Here is a 19,218-nt window from a genome sequence, read left to right on the forward strand (position 1 = left end):
TCTTTGCGCATCCGCTGGTGAAGCGCTTCTTAAACGGAGTTTATATTAAATACTATCTTACAAAGTTTAAAAGGTAGAAACGCTGAAGGTATGAAGGAGTTGAAACAGGATAACAACAGTGTGACTGCTGAAGCACTGTTGTTATTCTGTTCTTTATTATTCTGACTTTTTCTTCTTCCACACGTTTTTTTTGCAACGTTTCCACTCCTCCATACCTCCAGCATTCAACGGTAGAAAAGTGTGCTGCCTGTAATGTCAAAAGTTAAAAACATGTACAGTATTTTATTTCTAATAACCCCTAGTGTGAGCCACACTGCCATCTACTGACACACAGTCACATTAGTCATTTGAGCTGAGACACAGACAGGCAGGCAGACAGACAGACATGAACAGCATCAAGATCAGGATCAGAACGATTCCTCATGTCCGTCTAACTCTGTAATGGAAGCACAGATGACAACTGTTGTCCTTCTTATAGGTGAGTTTGTAACTGAATGTGTTTGTGTGTCTTTGTGTTTCTCCCCATCGCTGTTTATCAGAGACTTTTCTGCTGTGTGGTTGTGTGCAGGTACAAACGGAGAAAGTGTTGCAGGCTTTACAAAAACAACCAAAACTGGCCAAATGTGGAAATTTAGTCCATTTAAAGCAAACTCCACTTTTGTCTCTGTTACTCTGTTTGTCCTTGTTCTCCACAAGAAAGAGTTAAATATTTGGATCAGTGACATTTTAAATGTAAGCTGAGGGGAAGAACTATGGGACTGTTAAAGGAACAGTCCCATAGACAGTAAACAGTAAAACAGTAAAAGAAAGGACCAAAGTCATGTCTCTCAGCAGTGTTTTTTGTCTGTACACAGGAGGTTTGTGTTCAAGTGAAGCAGGAAATAGTTTTGCAATGACAATGTAAATTTTGGTTTGTTCATGGAAATGAGATGAAAAAACAGTCTACAAGGTAATACGCCATTGGGACAGTGGGAAAGAAATGTTTCAAAAACAGAATATATCCAGTGTAAAGGAAAAATAGCTTCTGCACTCAAAAAATATAATGGCTCAACTTAAAAAAGGTGTAGTAAGAATTTGCATGGATCTTTTCAAGTTTCAACCCATTATTGAGTAAATCCCATGGCACTTGTAAAGTTAGACGAACTCAATTAGTATAGTGCAACCAACATGATTTGCTTAGTTCTCTACATGTTTTATTGAGTTGAACCGACTTAATTTTTAACTAAATGTTTTAGTTTTATTAAGCTGTTAAATTTGTTCATATAAGTTATTCTAAACCCTTTATTTTATTTATTTCTACTTATTTTTTAATGAAGTAACTAAAGTCAGAATAAATTAAACATTAATTACAATTTTGTTTTTTAAAACTTATTACAAATTCTTTTTTATAAGAGTACAACAAATAACACCATACAATAGGCATTGTTGTAGAAAAACAAATCAAAAAGATATGTTTGAATGTCTGATCTCACTAGCAGACAACACAACATTGAAAATGGAGACAAAGTGAATAGAACATTAAGCTAACAAACTAATATTTTAGCGTTTATGCTGGGGCAATCTACTGTTGAATGAACTGTCAAATAAAACTGTAAAGCATGCCCTTTATGAAGTTACTTTAATAAATCATGCTGGCCCTACAAGATTATAAATGACAACTGTATATTACCATAATGACAGATGTCACCATTTTAAAAAAATAGAGTTGAATCGTTCTCTCAGTTCTGTCAGTGTTTCTTTTAAACAATAGGATTTCGAATCGTCAACATCAAACATTATTAATAATTGAATATGAGTCGAGAGAGACTCTGATCCTATCTGTAACATTAAGATCATGTCGTCACACTTCATAATAACCTAGTAAGGTAAGTGACAAAGTTACAGGTAGAATGTGGTCCAATTCTTTGTTCCTTACTAACTGTAGTTGCGCTGCGCTGCCACAGTGTGACATTTTGTTTTTTGAGTTGTTGAGTTGCACTTAATGGAGATGCACTGTAAAATAAAATCACCTCTTTCGCACACAAGACGTCTGCTGAGTCTGCCTGCCTACCACCGTCCTTGATCTTTTAGCCGGACTACTCTGCAAGGTATAATCAGTAAAACTAAAAACACAACAGTGCAAGATATAATCAAACTCAGCCAAAAGAGTATCACATTTTCAGTACAGCAGTTTGTTTTTTTAAAGACATCACGTTTGGTCTGGCTTTCAGACCATCAAGCTCAAGGAAAAGTTTTAGAAGCACTTCAAGAGTGTTGAGTTTCAGTTTGTTGAGTGCGTAGATTAGCCCCATTAGCATGGCACAGGCCCTTGGTACATCTAGGTCTTCCAGGACTTTTGTTCCTTCTAGCATGATGCTTGCCCTGACTGGTTCAGATGTGAGGGCACCTCTGGTTATGATGATCTTCATCACTTCATCAGAAGTATCCACACCACCATCCATATTTCTTTCTTTCAAGTTTGACTGACTTGTCAACTTTTTAACTGAATTAAATGAGTGTATGTGACAAATTAAATTTTTTTTGTTGAAAAAGCTCTTGATTTCAAGTTGTACCTACTAAGGCCATGAATTCTTTTTTAGAGTGTGTTGTTGCCTCTGCTTTCCCACCTTGTCACTGCGGGGTTTTCCATCCCACTGTTTGGTGTTTCTACTATATACACACCTGCTCACATTAACAGGTTGCCTCGCAACGGACTGTTTAAACAGGATTGTCTCATGAGGGTCATGAGCTTCATCAAAGCTCTAGTGAATGTATGGAAGGTTTCAGTGCTTTTATCACTGTTTAATTACTGTTTGATTTTACTCTAGCTGGTCCGTGTAGGCTGAGATTGGACTTCCTTGCTACCTTTATGTGTCTTAACCTTCATAAACATGGCTATTTTGTTGCATTGGAGGAACCATCCAAAACACAATAGTGTAACTACTGTCACAACGAGATGTAGCGGAATCAAACCTACCGTGCTACCTCTTCATATGAGCTGTTGCATTTATATTTCCAGTTTATACTGTAATTAATATTGAAAGCAGCTAATTTACGTCAAGCAAATCCAGTTTCCTTTGGAAACCTGCTTTTTCACAGTGTTTGCAGAAGAGACACTGGTTTACATATCCGGTGTGTCGCTGAGTGGGGAGAATCGGTTGCAGACCTGAAGGTGGTGGTGCACCGTGGGCTTCTCCTTAAGGCTGTTTCCTTTGGACAGTCACCCAGCCACCCTGGCCTCCCGGCTGCTCAGGAACCACCAGGGGAGTATGAGCTAAGCTAGGTCGGCCCGCACCAGCTACTGGGGGCTGGCTAGCTACAGCTACTGCTTTTTGCTCTATGGTGCGGAACCGTGTCTCCAACTCACTAAGCCTCGCCTCCAGCACAGCAGATAAACTACATTCATTACACGTACCAGTTTCACTAAAGGAGGCCGAGGAATAACTAAACATGTGGCACACTGAGCAAGAGACAGCAGGGGACTGAGAGGGAGAGAGAGAGAAGCTATTTAAGCTAGCTGGTGATCTAGGTATATAATTACAGGAATAGCGAGACAATCACCAAAAGAAAGTGCGACTTATGAGTGCTAGTTTTAGATTTAAATGTACAACTAGTGATTAGGCGTGATAGTGAAGCATGAAATAGATCCAGTTAAGATGAAAAATGCGAAGACGCTATCGACAGCACAGTACACAGAAGCTCCGACAAACCGGAAATGAAAGTAGAATGTACCATGAACATGTCCAAGAGAGTTACTCCTCAAAGGAATGGGACAGGAAGTCAGCCACAACATTCTTATGTCCTGGTCTGTACTGGATCCTGAAACGAAAAGCCTGCAGGAACAAATACCATCTTGTAATCCTTGTATTGGAATCCTTCATTCTGTTCATCCACTGTAATGCACGATGGTCAGTCTACAAATTCATCACCCATTAGGTAGTACTTCAGTACTACCATGAAGGTAAATTTAAGTTACAAAATACAAATCCACCAACCGCTGAAACGTAGCTGGAGCTCCATGCAGTCCAAATGGCATTGTTCTGAAACGATAGAGTCCACTAGGGACCCTAAACATTGTCAAATCTTTAGAAGATTCAGTCAATGGCACCTGCCACTACCCTTTACAAAGGTCAGGAGTTGTCAGATATTTGGGTTTTCCTAAGCGCTCAATCAAATCCTCTACTCTTGGCATAGGGTAGGCATCAAAAGCCAAGACTGCATTCAGTTTAGATAAATTAACACAAAATCTCTGTCTTACATCATCTTTCTTGGGGACAAGTACCACTGGAGTACACCACTCACTTCTTGATGGCTCAATGACACCCATGACAAGCATGTCCATCACCTCCTGCTTCAGTGTAGGCATCAGCTTAGCTGGAACTCTGGAGGTGGTGTCCCTGATGGGTTGCTGGTTGGGACAACAGAGGTGTATCTCATGTTGAATGAGGTTTGTGCAACCTGGCTTGGTACTAAAGAGCTCAGCAGGCATGATGACCTCTAGGTCCTCCTGTTGGTCTGGAGGCAGATGACTCAGCTCCAGGAATGACTGCTTTTCAACTCCAGCCCGAAAGAACAGCTCCTGTGGTTCCTCCTCTCCAACCACAAGCGAGCCCACAGCTGTGTTGATGATGCAGGTTTATCCAGCCATTCTTTCAGCAAACTCACATGGAAAACCTGGTGCTTTTTGCCACCATCTGGCATATTGAGTTCATAAGTGACCTTGGCTAATGCTAATGTTACCTAGCATAGCTCCGGATGAGTAGATGGAAGGCCAAGGAGGGCTAGATGGTGGTCAGTTTCTGGTGTGGCTGCCAAAATTACAGGGGCTACGCGGGGCTGCCTGACAGAACCTCGTGAAACTGCAACTACCAACCATACAGCACCCAACGTAGCCCCGCAGCACATCTCTGACCAGAGCCACCAGCTCCTGAAGCTTCTGTCCAGAGACAGGCTGTAGGCCACAATATTTAGACCTTCTGACCTGTGCAAGAACAAGAACACACCCAAAGAGACAAGAACACACCTAAAGAGACTAGTGAACTATCCTCCAACTAGTGGGGGCGATAGTACCTGCATGGCGGCTCTGAGGAGAGAGATCCGAGCAGTTTCATACTGCATGCTCCTATGAAAAGCAGTATGCAGTACATATATAGTATATACTGCAGACTGCTTTTGTCTGGAGTGTGTAGTTGGCAGTTTTGAATACAGCTTTGTTTCAAAACCGATGCAAAGCCATGTGTAAGTCCAGCTTGATGTTCCCTGACACATATAAGAATGATCTTTTATGGCTCTGTGATTGACTGGTGACCAGTCCAGGGTGACCCCACCTCTCACCCAATGTCTGCTGGGATTGATCTGATGTTATTGTCAGTGGATCTGCTTCACACTGTACACCTCTGTTGACTCATGTATCGCTCTTTATTTTACAGTGATAATCTCATCTGCAACTGCTGAAGTGAAGAACCTGGCAGGCACTGAGGGAGGATCCATCACTCTACCTGACCCCGTGAAGTTTGGATTTTTTTTATTTAAAGGAACGATTATTGCTATGGTGGAAAATGGGCAAATCCGAATATTGAAGACAATATTCAATGGCAGACTTTTCTGGAATGAAACCACTGGACTCTTTACAGTGAGAGGACTTCAGAGGAATGACTCAGGGATTTATACAATTGACGCTCAAAACTTCACTGCATCTTATCAACTCAAAGTATATGGTGAGTTACTTTGCCTTTGATAGTATACTGAGCAGTGTGTTGCCCTAAGTTACCTCATTGTGAACTCACTGTGATTTTAGAATAATTTACTTCTAAAAAGCCGACATGAAGAAGGTCCTTGTCAGGATTGAAACTGCAACTACTGACCATACGGCCGCCAGCAGCCCAGCAGGTAGCAGGGCAGGTACAAACCAGAGCCAGGCTATAAGGAATGGATAATGTATAGCAAGCCTGTCATTATTGTGAAATGAACCCCAACAGGGTGATGTAGGGCCCCAACATGACCCTGCTTATTACATGGCTGCGCACTAAAGAAAGCAACAATCTGACAGCAAATGCTGACATAAAAACATTTTATTGACTCAAAAATGACTTTGCTGCTTCTGCTATCAGATCTGTGTCCATAGCAATGGTCTGCTATACAGAAATAGCAGACCTTTGAATGCTGTAATTGACCAATCAGAATTGAGTATGATTGAGTGGTATTTTGACCCGTATGGGATCCACAAGTGAAAAGTGCAAAAAAACACACGTCTTAAACAAAAGAATTCTCAAAAATGGTACAACAAGCAGTGCATTACTACCTCTTTTGGCAATAAATAAATGGATGAGCAATGATTTCTTAAAGTTATATGAGGACAAAGCTGAAATCCTGCTAGTTGGCCCCAAATCAAAAAGACAAATGTTGTTTAATAATCTGTACACATTAACTCCCTGGATTAAATATGGATGTTATAGAATTGAATTAGAGGTTATACATTAGAGACAGATCTAAGCCTCAAAGACATCATCAAAGTACAACCATTTATAAATTTAAAAGATGATAAACTGATTCATGCCTTCATATCAAGCTGACTTGAAAACACAGAGAATTCAGCTCATTCACAACTCTGCAGCTTGGCTGTTAACCAGAACCAAGAGGATTCATCCAGTTCTAGTAGCCCAGCGACAGCTTCCTGTAACATTTAACATTAAAGGTCCTCCTCCTCATCCACAAAGCCCTTCACATGCTGGGACCAGGCTACGCTGCTTCAAGAACACTGTGGTCATCTGCTGTTGGTTTATTGGTTCATGCTGGTTAATGGTTCCCAGCAACAGCCTTTGGAGGCAGCCCGGTGGTGTTAGACACATTCAGATATGTTCTTCCTGTGTAGCTTTATATAGCTTCTCTGGGTTGTGAGTGTATGCTTGAATATTTACTTCAGAAAGCTGCTGTTCACTTGGTATTCAGTGGCTTTCATTGCATTTTTGTATTGAGAGAAGATGAGGCAACCTGTGTGAGACAGTTAAACAAGACTGTAACTGCAGAGGGTGAAGGCATGCAACAGCAGGATGTGCCAACCACAAACATTTTGCTGGTGTCATAAGTGTAGGTTTACTGGATATATAGATATAGATATAGATATAGAGATAGAAATGTATCTATCAATCTATAACTGTTTCTGTTAGCCTACAAACTAAAAATGCATCCAACTGTCGGCCCTCATTGACACTTATTAATTGATAACATACTGTAGGGAGTTGATACATTGGCCTGTACTCGTAGGAGTAAAACTAAGGGATTACACACAGTCATACAGCATGGCCCTCTCCTTCTCTTGCTCATTTCTGCTTGAACACACTTTGATGGAGCTTTGTGTAGTTTCTGAGTACTCAATGTTCCAAGCTGCACTTTATGGCACACCATGAGTCACCATGAAGAGAGTGGAAGCGTTGTTTAGGACCACTACAGTCAGCCATTTTGTTTCTAATCTCCATCAATTTCTTCTGCAGAGTCCATCCAGACTCCTGCAGTGACCACACTGAATGTGAGTGCTGAGAGCTGCACCTTGCTGTGTTTAGTGGAGAAAGCTGAAGAGACGACTCTGTCATGGTACAAAGACGAGGACGTAGTGAACCACAGCAGCTCGGCTCTCCCTCTGCCTTACACCGTGGACAAGCAGCATTTCAACTCCTCTTACAGATGTGTGGCTGCCAACCCTGCTGAGGAAAAGACTCTTCCAGTCAATGTCCACACGTCCTGCAGTGAACAGGACGCCACAGACAACCGGGGCAACACAGACAGCTGGGGCAGAAGACATTGTAAGACAAAGTCTAACACTGACATAAAAAGATAACAGTCTCATGTTTTAAAGGCTCTTAGCACATTAACGGTTAATGTGTTTTGTTCTATTGTTGCGTGTCTTTTTTTTTGACAGATATCATTGTGATCTGCGTCGTGTTGACTGTAATTGTTGTACTTGTTGCCTTTATCATCAAGTACAAGTATCTTGACAAAACCAAGAGGACAACTATGCACACACAAGGCAGGTACTTCATCTCTCTCTAAACTTTTCTAGAGCAGCTCCTGCATTAAAGTAGAGGTCACGTTAGGCAGAGGCATTCAAACACCGCAGAGCGATCACAATTTATTATATTCAGCTGGTCATACACAATTATTACAACATTTGTCACTGTATCTCTCACTTTGGTTCTTGATGTTGTAAGGTGCAGTTCTTTGAAAGGTGGATATATTGATAACTATTCAGAGCAGTAGAAGTTCTTAAGATAATGTTCATTTAATGTTCTCTGTGGTATTATTACCGTATGAGAGAGTATTTTTTCTGTCTTTCAATGTGGGAACATCTGACACCAAAACGACATTAATACTCTTCATACATGCCATCATGCCATGTCAGACAGGGTCCGTTTGTCGGCCTGGTCAGTGAACTACTGGTACTTTCTATATTTTACTGTGGTTGTGAATGCAAACAAAGTACATGATATCATTAGGTTGGCAATGAGGAACTTTCCTCTGAGTTTGCTTTTCTCCGGTGCTTTCCATCAACAGTAAAAAGCAGGCACAAACACAGCAAGCCATACGAGTCAGATGCTGAAATGAGCTCATTTATCTTATGACATTCACCTTATCTTTGTTTTTTCTTCATGTGAAGAACTGGGGAATTTTACCTCTGGACCTTTTCTACTTCTTCAAGCAGAACAGGGGGAAATGATTGTGAAATGTGAACATGGATCAAGCGACTTACTCTTCTTACAACAAAGTGTATCAACAGCTAGAGTAACATGCACAATTAAGAATTAAAAGAAAAAAACTATTAAAATATATATATATATATATATATAAAAGGAGTGATAAATATATATAAGCATAGGCTCATTTCATAACCTATCATCACTGGTACGTGACCACACGCCAAACTGACTGGAAACCACAGCTTTAGGCTTATGACTGCAGTGTGCTCATTTAAGATGAAATGTTTTGCAGGGGAACTACATTTAAAGAACTGCTTGGTTAAACTTCATGGGTGTAAACAGGATGCAAACAGCAGTCACCCATGCACGGTCTGACTCTTTGGGTTTGTGGTGCAATAACATCTCATTACTGTCACCCTTTTCCCGACACTCCACAGTTATATTCCACAGGGCCGAGCGCCCTTAGTCATAAGAGGAGACATTAGGCAGTAAACCAACGCTGACATTTTTCCTGTGAGGACAGCGTCAAAGTAAACAGAGGCAGCTGCGGGACAGCTTCCTACCTTCCCAGAATTATACAGGAAGTTAAACAAATATTTATCAGATAGGAAGTTCGGCAGATTGTGGGGAATCCCCAAACTCTAAACCTTTTAGGGTAACATTATGCTAGTCATTAGAGCTTATAGCAAAGAGCGAAATGTTAATTAGATACATTTACATGGACATTTATATGTCTAATTCAAACTTATTAGAGAAATTAAGGCAAATGTCCTCACGTCATGCAGCTTATACAGCATGTAATCATTTTTACATTTATAAAAGTTTTTCCTTCAATGATTTTTGTAGCAGATTCAACAATTTTACTTAAAAAGTCTTCATGTTCCAGTAACCCCTGCTGCACAGTGCAAATGTCGGCCTGAAACTGGCTCAGAATCAGATGCATGAGAGGATGTTTGCTATAACGAAAGGCTTCTAGTGTTACAGACTTGGCTACACACTGTGACACATTCATCACTGTGGAATTTCCCAAACTTTTCTGCAGCTCTTTGTGGAAATTGACACTCTAACACACACACACACACAGACTTGTGTTGAGTATAATGAGGTCATATCAGGTTTATTTATCTATGTTATATGAAAGCGGTTATACACTCACTGCTGCCGCTTTGCTACTGCTGAGAGGAGCACATGAAGCAGACAGAGTTACTACAGAGACATGAGCCGAGCCCTAACACTGATCCCATTGGACATGTCATTTAACCACAGTTTTACCTCCTATAATAAGAGGGGATAGAACATTGAACCTGGATGTTACACTGTATAGACTGTACCCGTCTGTTACGGCCTCCCCACAAACAAATCAAACAAAGCTGTCTAGGGGCAGGAGGCAGCAACATATAAGAAAAAGGACGCCAATACAGGTAGTTGACTATTTACCCACAAGCTTTATTTTAGAACAAATCCCAAGCAAACCAAAAGTGAAACAAAAAGGGACTGGAGACCCTGGCCAAAAGAAACAAAAGAAGGGCAACGTCAGGCCAACCCTACAGCGGATCGTCGCTCCTGACGTCTCCCCCTAAACTATTAAAGACAAAAACTAGAATAAACAAAAGACGGATAATGTAGCTACCGGCGGTCTCCTCTTTTTAGTTAAATATACATTTTTTTATTTATTCTATCATCTGAACATGAAAAGCGTGCTATGTAGTAGGATCTCCAAAACAAGCATGAACTAAAAAAAATGTACATAATATGGGACCTTTAATAAATCTATATCAGCTTGAACTCTCTCTAATTAGCAAAGTTCAAAGTACAAGCATTCAGGCTGCAACTTCTCATTTTAAGCCATCGCTGACCATCGCTCTCACCAGTTAAAATGCCAAATGGCTCTGGTCACATCAGAGAGGCCAAAGTATAACTGGTGTTCTGTGCTCTCTGCAAGCCAGTGTCTGTTCTCAGCCACAGATTGTCTAAAAGGTAAAAGAAGCAACACTTAAAACAGCTGTACAATCACGAGTGGACTGTTTCCACAGTTCCACAGTAAACTCCAACTGAGTTGACACACAAAGCCTTGAATCAACAAGTTTAGTGACACCGGTAGTTTGCCTAGCAGGTGCATTTTCACAGTTCCTCATTTGCTTCAAGTCAGTAGTCAGGTTGGAGACTCCGTCCAATCAATGTGTAGGAAAATGATCAAGGGAGTAGATTTTCATAAAAGTATAATCACATATGGAATCATTTGCATGTGAAAAAGCCAAACCAGAAGTGACCTAACATGAGGGAGAGCAGTAGATTCACACAATAGATATGAATGGAAGTGAAGGTGATTTTGATACTGAGGAGGTTGTAGATATTTATTCATGCAACTATGACGGACCACAGCCTATAAGCTTATGGATCGATAACACTACAGGTAGATATCTCTGGGCTCTGGCTAACGCTGTGGTCACATCACTACACTGTAAAGTTTGCCATTATGTGTCAGGATATAATAACATTAGCATTAGCATCTTTTTCACAACTGTGAAGCACTTTGTGGTTTTCTATATAACTTAGGTTTTGTCATAATGACTTAATTGCAAGTTAACCTTCAACTTTGTATCTCCGACTCTCTGTATCTTTGCAGATGCAGTGAACTCAGACGTGCTGTATACTGACATACTTACAACTGACAGACATACTCAGGTTGGTACACAAATACACCCTAGGTTATTTTAAATGGTAATCCTGTTGCTAAGCAATGTTTTTTTATAGCAATGTTTGCTTTGTTCCTCCCACAAAGTAAATCCATCATGTAGACAGGTAATTCAATACAGCTCCAATAAATGACCAGTCTAGAGGTGAACTTGTCTTTACTCCTTTGTACCAGAGGTTTTTAATTTTGAAGGGAGGATACGCAGATTGGGAAGACGTAAGGCAAAGATACAGCGTGAAGTGCACCTAACAGCACAGTGTCAAAAGTCAAAAGCCCCTGAAAAAATCAGCTCAGTTAACCAGAACAAACTAACTGACCACCAGCCTCATGCAGGAATGCAAGAGATTTCTGCCAATATTAACTTGTATCTACCACAAGCTTGTTTCTACAAGCTATATCACTTAAATGGTTTGACCATCCAAAAGATAGAACAAGCCCAGATCCATCAAAGTCACAGCATTTTGTCTTTCATCACTTTAAATTTTCTTTTGTGTCTTGCTTTTGCGTTTTTCCACTGGAGCTACAGCGCCAGACAGATCAGATGGCTGAGCTGCTGGTAAAAAAGACTCCCACTAAATTTCCGTATGCCACTCTTTGCTTCTTTTGTTTTTGTTCCTACAGGAAGGAAATTCACCAGATTCATCAGGACCAGTTGACCGCGCCAATCTAACAACAGTCTACGATAAACTGGAGGCTCATCGCATGGTGTCGATTCATACAGACCCCGCTGATCATGTTTATGACCAAACAATTGACTGCCCATATGCATGAGCAACTGAGAAATTTCAAAGACATTGAGGAGATCTGCACTGTTTGTTGTTATTCACACATTTCACGGGCCTACTACAATTTCAAGCCAAAGTGTGTTAGTTGATCTGTATGTAATAAAGATATTCTGAATGTAAAGCAGTGAAGGAGAGTCTGAGTTGTACCTCACAAAGGATATCAAATGCTATGTTCTTGCCATGTTAGATGCTATGTGACAGCTTGGATGTGAGTGCAACAATGCATTAATCCAATAACCCCATACACCAAATAAAATATTCGTATTATATTTATTTGCAAAAAAACCTTTGTATACTGTACTTTGTCTTGGTTGTGTGACACAAAACAGTCTTATTACTCTGTCCCTACCATCTGCTGTGACCAACTGCGGTGCAGGTGACAGTTATTGTGTGATAGCCTGCAGGCAAGTGCAACAGATACTGGGCTGTAAAAAAAAAGGGGAAGAGACTGTAGACAATGGGTTGTATTGTTCTGTGTAAGTTAAGATTTCGTGCTAGCTTTCGTGCTAGTGCTCACATTCAAAATGAAGAAAAGATAAATGGATGAAACTCACCAGAAGTCATCTACAGCATGCCATTTGACATTTTGAATATCGTCCCACGTTAGATTCTCTAAGTGTGCTCTGAGGTCTCACACACAGGATATCTATACAACACAGTGTGCCAGGTCATCATGATTTGCACCAAAACATCTTATCTAGCGGATACAGTCTGACCCACTACAGGAGGAACCTGTAGTTATGTACAGTTTGTGCTTCTTCTATCAGCATACATAACAATACACAGTCAGCATATGACAGCAATTTTTCCAATACAGGGGAAAAGGTACAGTGTCATTTATAGACAGGTGTTTTTATGTGTTGCAGGCTCAATTGCGCAGGACTTAAGATAGTTTACTGGGGTTTGGGTGTAATTTAATCAAGCCATAAAGAGAAAAAGTTCCATTTTTGGAATGGGGATCACACAAAAAAAAAATTGGTGCATGGTTAAATACATATAAAAATGAAAGAACATGATGTAAAAACATATCTAAAGCACATCACAGAAAATCAGCATATTTAAAAAAAAAATCCTACCAAGAATCAAAATTTAAAATAAATCAAACAAAAAATGCATACTGTTGTTTAATTCTTATGGATGTATGTTCTGTGTCATAAAATGAAAAACATATTTTTGATTTAACAGAGTCTTCTCTAAGTGTCATTTTGCACAAATTTGTTTTAATTTCGGCATTTTAAATCTTCCATAGTCGCTGGGAGCTAGCAGTTGTGTGAAGGTGAAAAAACCCACCACAGAAAGTGACAGGAAATCACCATGGTTCCGTGGTCATAACACACACACGCACACACACACACACACACGCACACACACACACACACACACACACACACACACACACACACACACACACACACACACACTGTGTTTTCAGGTTTTCCAGTAGCTGCTGCTTCCGTGTTGTTTAGTGGCAAATATGGCTTACAGTGCTTTCAAGTGTTGGGTCATTAGAACGAAATTAAAATAAAGAGCACTTAATAATTGCAATTTCAAAAAGTTCTCATCCGCTGAAATCTTATCACTCACATTGTACTGCCTCATCTTTTATTTTTACTATTGTTTTAAATCATTCATGTGCTTGTGTGTAAGTAAGGACTAATCGCCAGTGGCACCTCGGTAGCACTGTTCTGTTTGTAGATTCAAATGAATAACAATGATACTGTCAGTCATTATTTAAGACATACGAGAATACATCCAATCATAATGTGTGAAATCTAAACTTACACTCAGTGGTGTTACTGGAGAAGCATGGTGTTGGCTTTCTCGTGTGTTTTGACTTTCACATTTCAAAGGGATGGAAAACGTTAACACTCACGTGGTGGAGTGATCTTCTGTCAGCCCACATTCACTTACTTTGGGTGGTGACTGACTTAAAACCAATCCAGAACTTCAAATGAGCCCCAGGTTTATTCAGAAACGCCTCATTCAAATGATTGTATCGCTTCACCTTCAAACACGTACTGACGTAGATTGAACATTTCAACTCTCCTCAGCTATTCATGATGAGCAGCTTAACCCATGGGTTCGTTGTTGTAGATAAGGAGCAACAGCTCCATCCATCAGTGCATGTTCCTGAGTAAACCCACACAGATGGGCTTGTAATAGATGAACGAAATGGTCATAAACTTTTTGGGGAAAACGGCCATATGACATGTCATGATACAATCATATGAGATGCATTGATCCCATTTTTTCTGTCCAGTTGTCCACTCTTCACTTATCTTAGCTTTGTTAACCATCATTTATATATTTTGTTGCCGTTGAGTCAGAGATGTGCTGCTTCTGATAATCTTATTATTTTAACGATAGCGGAGAATGTGGCGTTATTTGTCATAATGAACATTATTTTCACACACACACACCTGTGAGCTCTCCCCCTCCCGGAAGACGAGAAATATGATGGAAATTATTTCTAATTCAATACTGCCCTCTGTTGTTCTATATAAAGCATACACTACTCACAAAAAGTTAGGGATATTCGACTTTCAGGTGAAATATATGGAAAATGGAAAAAGTGAATGCTACAGTGATATTATATCATGAAAGTAGGACATTTAAGTAGAAGCATGCAATGGTAATTCATTTTAAACAATTTATTGAAAGAAAATCTAACAACAGTGGTAGGTATACCACAACAAAACATTTTCAGTGTCTCAATAAATTGGGACGTGGCCAAAGGACGTCCACTCCTCTCCTTTCTGTGACTCTTCCAGTCTCTGTATCACTGTTCCAACCTCCTGATGACACTCTGTGACCCTCTAAGCTCAGTGAACACCTCCGTCTGAGGACTTCCTGTTTGAAGCCTCCAGTGTTGAGGTGCTGCTGATCAACTGTTAGGTGTCGTCTTGGTCTCATGATGTCAGAATGTGAACAGCAGGATGAGGAGGACTGTTTAAATACCAATTCTAACTGAAGCAGGAAATGTATTGGTGGATTCATGGATCAAACCTGTTGTGAATGTTGCTGTTAAGCTTCTTGTTAGAGAACAGCAGCTGGTGCAGAAAGTACTGAAACACTGAACAGTTGGACATGTGCATTCAAAGGTTTAGAGAAGGTCACATTAAGTTCACCTGGAAAGGTTAGAATGCATTTTAGGTTCATCCTGAAATTTCACCTGAAAGCTGAACATCCCTGACTTTTAGTGAGTAGTGTGTGTCACAGTACAGCACAGTCTAATGCCGGAGCAGTAATAATATTAGTGTTCAGGACTGAGGCTGAGAGTAAGTCCCTCATGACTTCTCTTCTCTGGCATAATACACTGTTGCCCATAAAGTTGGAATAATTGTTCAATACCTCCAATTTTGTTAAAGCCTGAATACACAGTTTGCAAAGGTTAATCGTGGAGTTTGATCAATAAAGTTGAGAAGATATACACTTTATCTATCAAGAATAAATCACATTGTCACAATCATTTCATGAGAAGAGGTAAAAAAACATTTTATTCCAACTTTATGGGCAACAGTGTATAATGGCATCTTTTGTCTCCAAACATAATACTAGTGCTACTACTACTACTATCATGTCTTACTTTACTAGGTCATCAGAGTGAAGAGTAGGACATGCAACATTGGTTGTTATATGACTTCAGGACTTTACCACTGCTTCAATTGTTAATGACAAATTATTTTTCAGATCTGTTATTAGACCATAGTCAGGTGTCCATAGGAACAGTTTTAATTATTCCTCTTGTTCATACTCATATTAAAGAATCCTTTCCTATTTCTCTCCTAATGACAGTGATGTATAACATATTACAAAGTTAATTTGAAGTTAATGTGGGTTAATGTGTTCTTTGTACTTTATTGTATCTTATACTAAAATGAATTTAAATGTGGGAGGTGTCCAGTTTATATATTAAATATCCAATTTGCACATTCAATATGTCTGATTTAATTTCAGTGCTTCATGTTTTTAAAATTAAGCATAAAGCTGAGTGCAATACTTTTACATGTAATTGAACGCTTGTTACATTCAAGCCCTCACCAAATGACTTCACACAATCACTGCCAGGTAGATTTCTCTGCATTTTGCAGTACACCGGAGTCTTTAAATCAGTAGTGATCCATTTCATGCACGGCAGTAACACCATGAAAAGCTTCTGATGTAGATAAAAATGAAACGCAGCATTCACAGAAAGGATTACAGTCGAGAAAAGAAAGTGATCTATGGCATGGCGTCATTAGCACACGTCGACAGTGCTTGTGTAATAACTCAGCGGGGAGACAAAAGTTCCACACTGAAGGCTTAAGCTCTTTACAAGATAATGATATTAAAATGACAATTAATGTTTTTTTTCCAGTGTGGAAAATAGAAGTTCAATCCAGTAGAAGTCCAGTATGGAATATTATATGGTCCTTGTCCAAACCATGACTCCAAATCATTTTAAAAGCACTGAAAATTGATTAGGGTGTGCAGATTCCAGCATCTTCACAAACGTCCTCGCCCTAAAATTCTAGAACACATAATCCAGCATGACGTGGGATGGCTGATAACTTGAAGTCCTCCCTGGCAGCATCTTGACAATGTTTTCCATCAGGTCTTCCTTCCTCGGGCCTCTCAGCCAGCCGAAACATTTGGCCGCTAAGTAGAGCGCTCCAACACTGAGGAGAATCTTGAAGAAGCTGGGGCCACCACCTCCATTCCTTTTCTTGGCTTTATTAAAACCTAGAGACAGAAATTCACAGAGGATCAAACAACATTCAAAGCCAGGTTGATGTTTATAGGACACAGTGGTGCTGATTTAAATTCTAGGTTATGTCACTGTGAATTATAGTTTGTTCAACAACTTATCATTAAAGGGTAGATTCCCTCACATTACACATTTGCCACTTAACGATAACGGCTATTAATCTACTACGGCGAAGTGTGTGCAAATTTCAGGTTTAATGTTTCTGTCTTCTGAGATATAAATCTCACAAACTTCCTTAGATAGCTGTTGTATTAAGATGGCAACAGAATCTCAAAGACAGGTGTATGAAAACCTGAGCAAAAACTCCCAAACCTATCAGCAAGGATGGCTACGACTAGAAGGTAAGAGGGGGAAAATAATTTAAATAATTTGGGTGAACTGACCCTTTAGTCACTGTGGCCAGTCAGTCACACGTATTGCACAATTGCATTTTTTGGAATTCAAAATTCCATTTCATTAAGACCCACATGAAATGTAAAGAACAGATGCGATTTCTTTATAATTATTGTATTACTGTGTACATAATGTTTCTGTGGATATTATGTTTATTTCATTTCTCTTTCTTTAATTGTTTGCTTTATGTCTGTCTCTTGTGCTGCTAGAACAGTGAACTTTCCCCACTGTGGGATCAATAAAGTTTATCTTATCTTGTCTTACATGCACCGGACACAACGGGTACTGCACCTTCGGCATCATAAGGCTGCTCCCACCTGGACGGCCAATAACTTTGCACCTCATTGTAGTTTTCCACAAATCTGCTGTTGTAGGCTTCTGAGAAGAATTGTAAGCTGTCACTTTGATCGGTTCTTCCTGTAGATCCACTGTAGGTCTGCACAGTGTTGAACATTTGGTAGGCTGAAGGTTCTGGGTAGTATATCTGCAGTGTATTGTTGGCCTGAATCTCATCTGTGTCTCCATAGTAGCCCATCTGGGTGAGAAAGGTGGGGAGAACCAGCTGTGGGCTCTGCAGGACTTGAATCAGTTCAGAGCTGATCTCATAAGTCCTGTCGCGACTGAACCTTCCAAAGGCAGATTCGTCGTGCTCAGTGACGTACACTGTCCCCACTATCCTGGTTCTCACCTGGTAACTGATTATGATGCGGTCTATATTGTAATTGCCACAGTTACCATCCATCCCATAATTTTCCCTCACATATTTTGGGAGGTCTGCAGAAGCCGGGTAGGTCTCTGTGTTCAGGTTGCCGACTTCAAAGTAGGCAACCTGGAGGGAGAGACGGACAAAGAGAAAGAGCGGGAGATTAATGGGTGTATTTGAATGAGATGGCTGTTAGAGAATAAAGGTAAGCTAAACTAAATAAACAAAAAAATATGTAAGAATGAATTAATTGAGAGAATCAAATAGCAGGCCTAGTTTCGCCTCCTTTCACAGGCTGCGTAGCACTCTGGTCTACAGTAAACCGATCTTTATAGATAACACTGTAGAAATAACACTGAAGAAGCAGAACATGGCACAAACCTGTCTCTTAGTCTTGCGCCCCCTCTCCAGTGCAGGCAGAAGTTTCTCAATATTTCCAAACAGATGGAAGCCGTAGAAACCTCTCTCAGGCTGACAGTCTGACGCCAGCTGTGGAAACAGACTCTGGTCACTCTGCATATTAGTTAGTACTTTCTTCTGTCTTACACACGTTTGTTTAATTGGAAACAGCCAGTATTAAAGCAGCGACATCACTGCAGCCCTGCTGTGGCCTCCTCAAAGTGTGATCTGATGTAATTTTACCTTCATGATGAGCTCAAAGTTAGAGAGTTCAAAGGTCACACAGTGGTTGGAAAACCAGAACAAGAGCTGGAGGCCATGTCGTGGAAAAGGACGGCCAAACCTTGAATTCATCAGGTGCTCTAGAGTATAGAGCTGAAACTGAACCATAGTGGGTCTGAGGCTGACACACACACACACACACACACACACACACACACACACACACAAAGAGAGAGAGTATCACACAGTGAGACAAAGATAGAGGGGAGGGCACGTGAGGACACTATAATTCCCCCTCTTCTAAAAAATGACACCTTGGAAGTATTTTCTTAAATTAGAACCAATTATTAGGCCAGATGTTGGCCTCAACTTTAAAAGGTTGGCTTTGACATTACGACATGTATGAAACCGCGACTCTGTAAATCACTGCAGCTACATTGAAAAATGAATATAAGAAGCTGTATGTAGCAACAAGTGAGGCTGAAAAGTGGCAGGTGAAGATGAGGTGTCGGCTGTTTACCTGGTATTTGAACGCCCCTCTTCTCTATCGATAGAAACCAAAACGGAAACAGTCCGCAGCGCCGCCCCCGTCCCCATCGGTGCCC

At 40.3% G+C, this 19,218-nt stretch overlaps 2 protein-coding genes across 3 annotated transcripts; one reads left to right on the top strand and one right to left on the bottom strand.

The window, feature by feature from the left end:
• Positions 1 to 275: 275 nt before the first annotated feature.
• LOC139198851 (signaling lymphocytic activation molecule-like) lies at positions 276 to 12,270 on the top strand. 2 transcript variants are annotated; one of them, XM_070827816.1, is made up of 6 exons: positions 276 to 478; positions 5,409 to 5,696; positions 7,470 to 7,778; positions 7,895 to 8,006; positions 11,296 to 11,354; positions 11,986 to 12,122. In XM_070827816.1, exons 1-5 carry the CDS (start codon positions 442 to 444, stop codon positions 11,324 to 11,326), a joined length of 777 nt encoding a protein of 258 aa, XP_070683917.1. In that variant the 5' UTR covers positions 276 to 441; the 3' UTR covers positions 11,327 to 11,354; positions 11,986 to 12,122. The 2 variants fall into 2 exon arrangements, with proteins under 2 accessions (XP_070683917.1, XP_070683915.1); XM_070827814.1 differs by having other exon boundaries at positions 291 to 478; positions 7,895 to 8,002; positions 11,986 to 12,270.
• Positions 12,271 to 16,001: 3,731 nt separating this feature from the next.
• Positions 16,002 to 19,164, bottom strand: LOC139199222 (uncharacterized). The gene is made up of 5 exons (XM_070828260.1): positions 19,134 to 19,164; positions 18,635 to 18,794; positions 18,374 to 18,481; positions 17,581 to 18,118; positions 16,002 to 16,871 (listed from the first exon to the last, which is right to left on the bottom strand). Exons 2-5 carry the CDS (start codon positions 18,779 to 18,781, stop codon positions 16,660 to 16,662), a joined length of 1,005 nt encoding a protein of 334 aa, XP_070684361.1. The 5' UTR covers positions 18,782 to 18,794; positions 19,134 to 19,164; the 3' UTR covers positions 16,002 to 16,659.
• Positions 19,165 to 19,218: the final 54 nt, after the last annotated feature.

The sequence above is a fragment of the Pempheris klunzingeri genome, chromosome 3 (assembly GCF_042242105.1).
Source record: "Pempheris klunzingeri isolate RE-2024b chromosome 3, fPemKlu1.hap1, whole genome shotgun sequence".
NCBI lineage: Eukaryota > Metazoa > Chordata > Actinopteri > Acropomatiformes > Pempheridae > Pempheris > Pempheris klunzingeri.

Coding starts and splice junctions, on each gene's coding strand:
- LOC139198851 (XM_070827814.1), top strand. CDS start 442: ATGGAAGCACAGATGACAACTGTTGTCCTTCTTATAG. Junction 479..5,408: donor AACTGTTGTCCTTCTTATAG/GTGAGTTTGTAA, acceptor TTTATTTTACAG/TGATAATCTCATCTGCAACT. Junction 7,779..7,894: donor CAGCTGGGGCAGAAGACATT/GTAAGACAAAGT, acceptor TTTTTTTGACAG/ATATCATTGTGATCTGCGTC.
- LOC139199222 (XM_070828260.1), bottom strand. CDS start 18,781: ATGGTTCAGTTTCAGCTCTATACTCTAGAGCACCTGATGAATTCAAGG. Junction 18,482..18,634: donor ACTTTGAGCTCATCATGAAG/GTAAAATTACAT, acceptor CTGTTTCCACAG/CTGGCGTCAGACTGTCAGCC. Junction 18,119..18,373: donor GGCGCAAGACTAAGAGACAG/GTTTGTGCCATG, acceptor CTCTCCCTCCAG/GTTGCCTACTTTGAAGTCGG.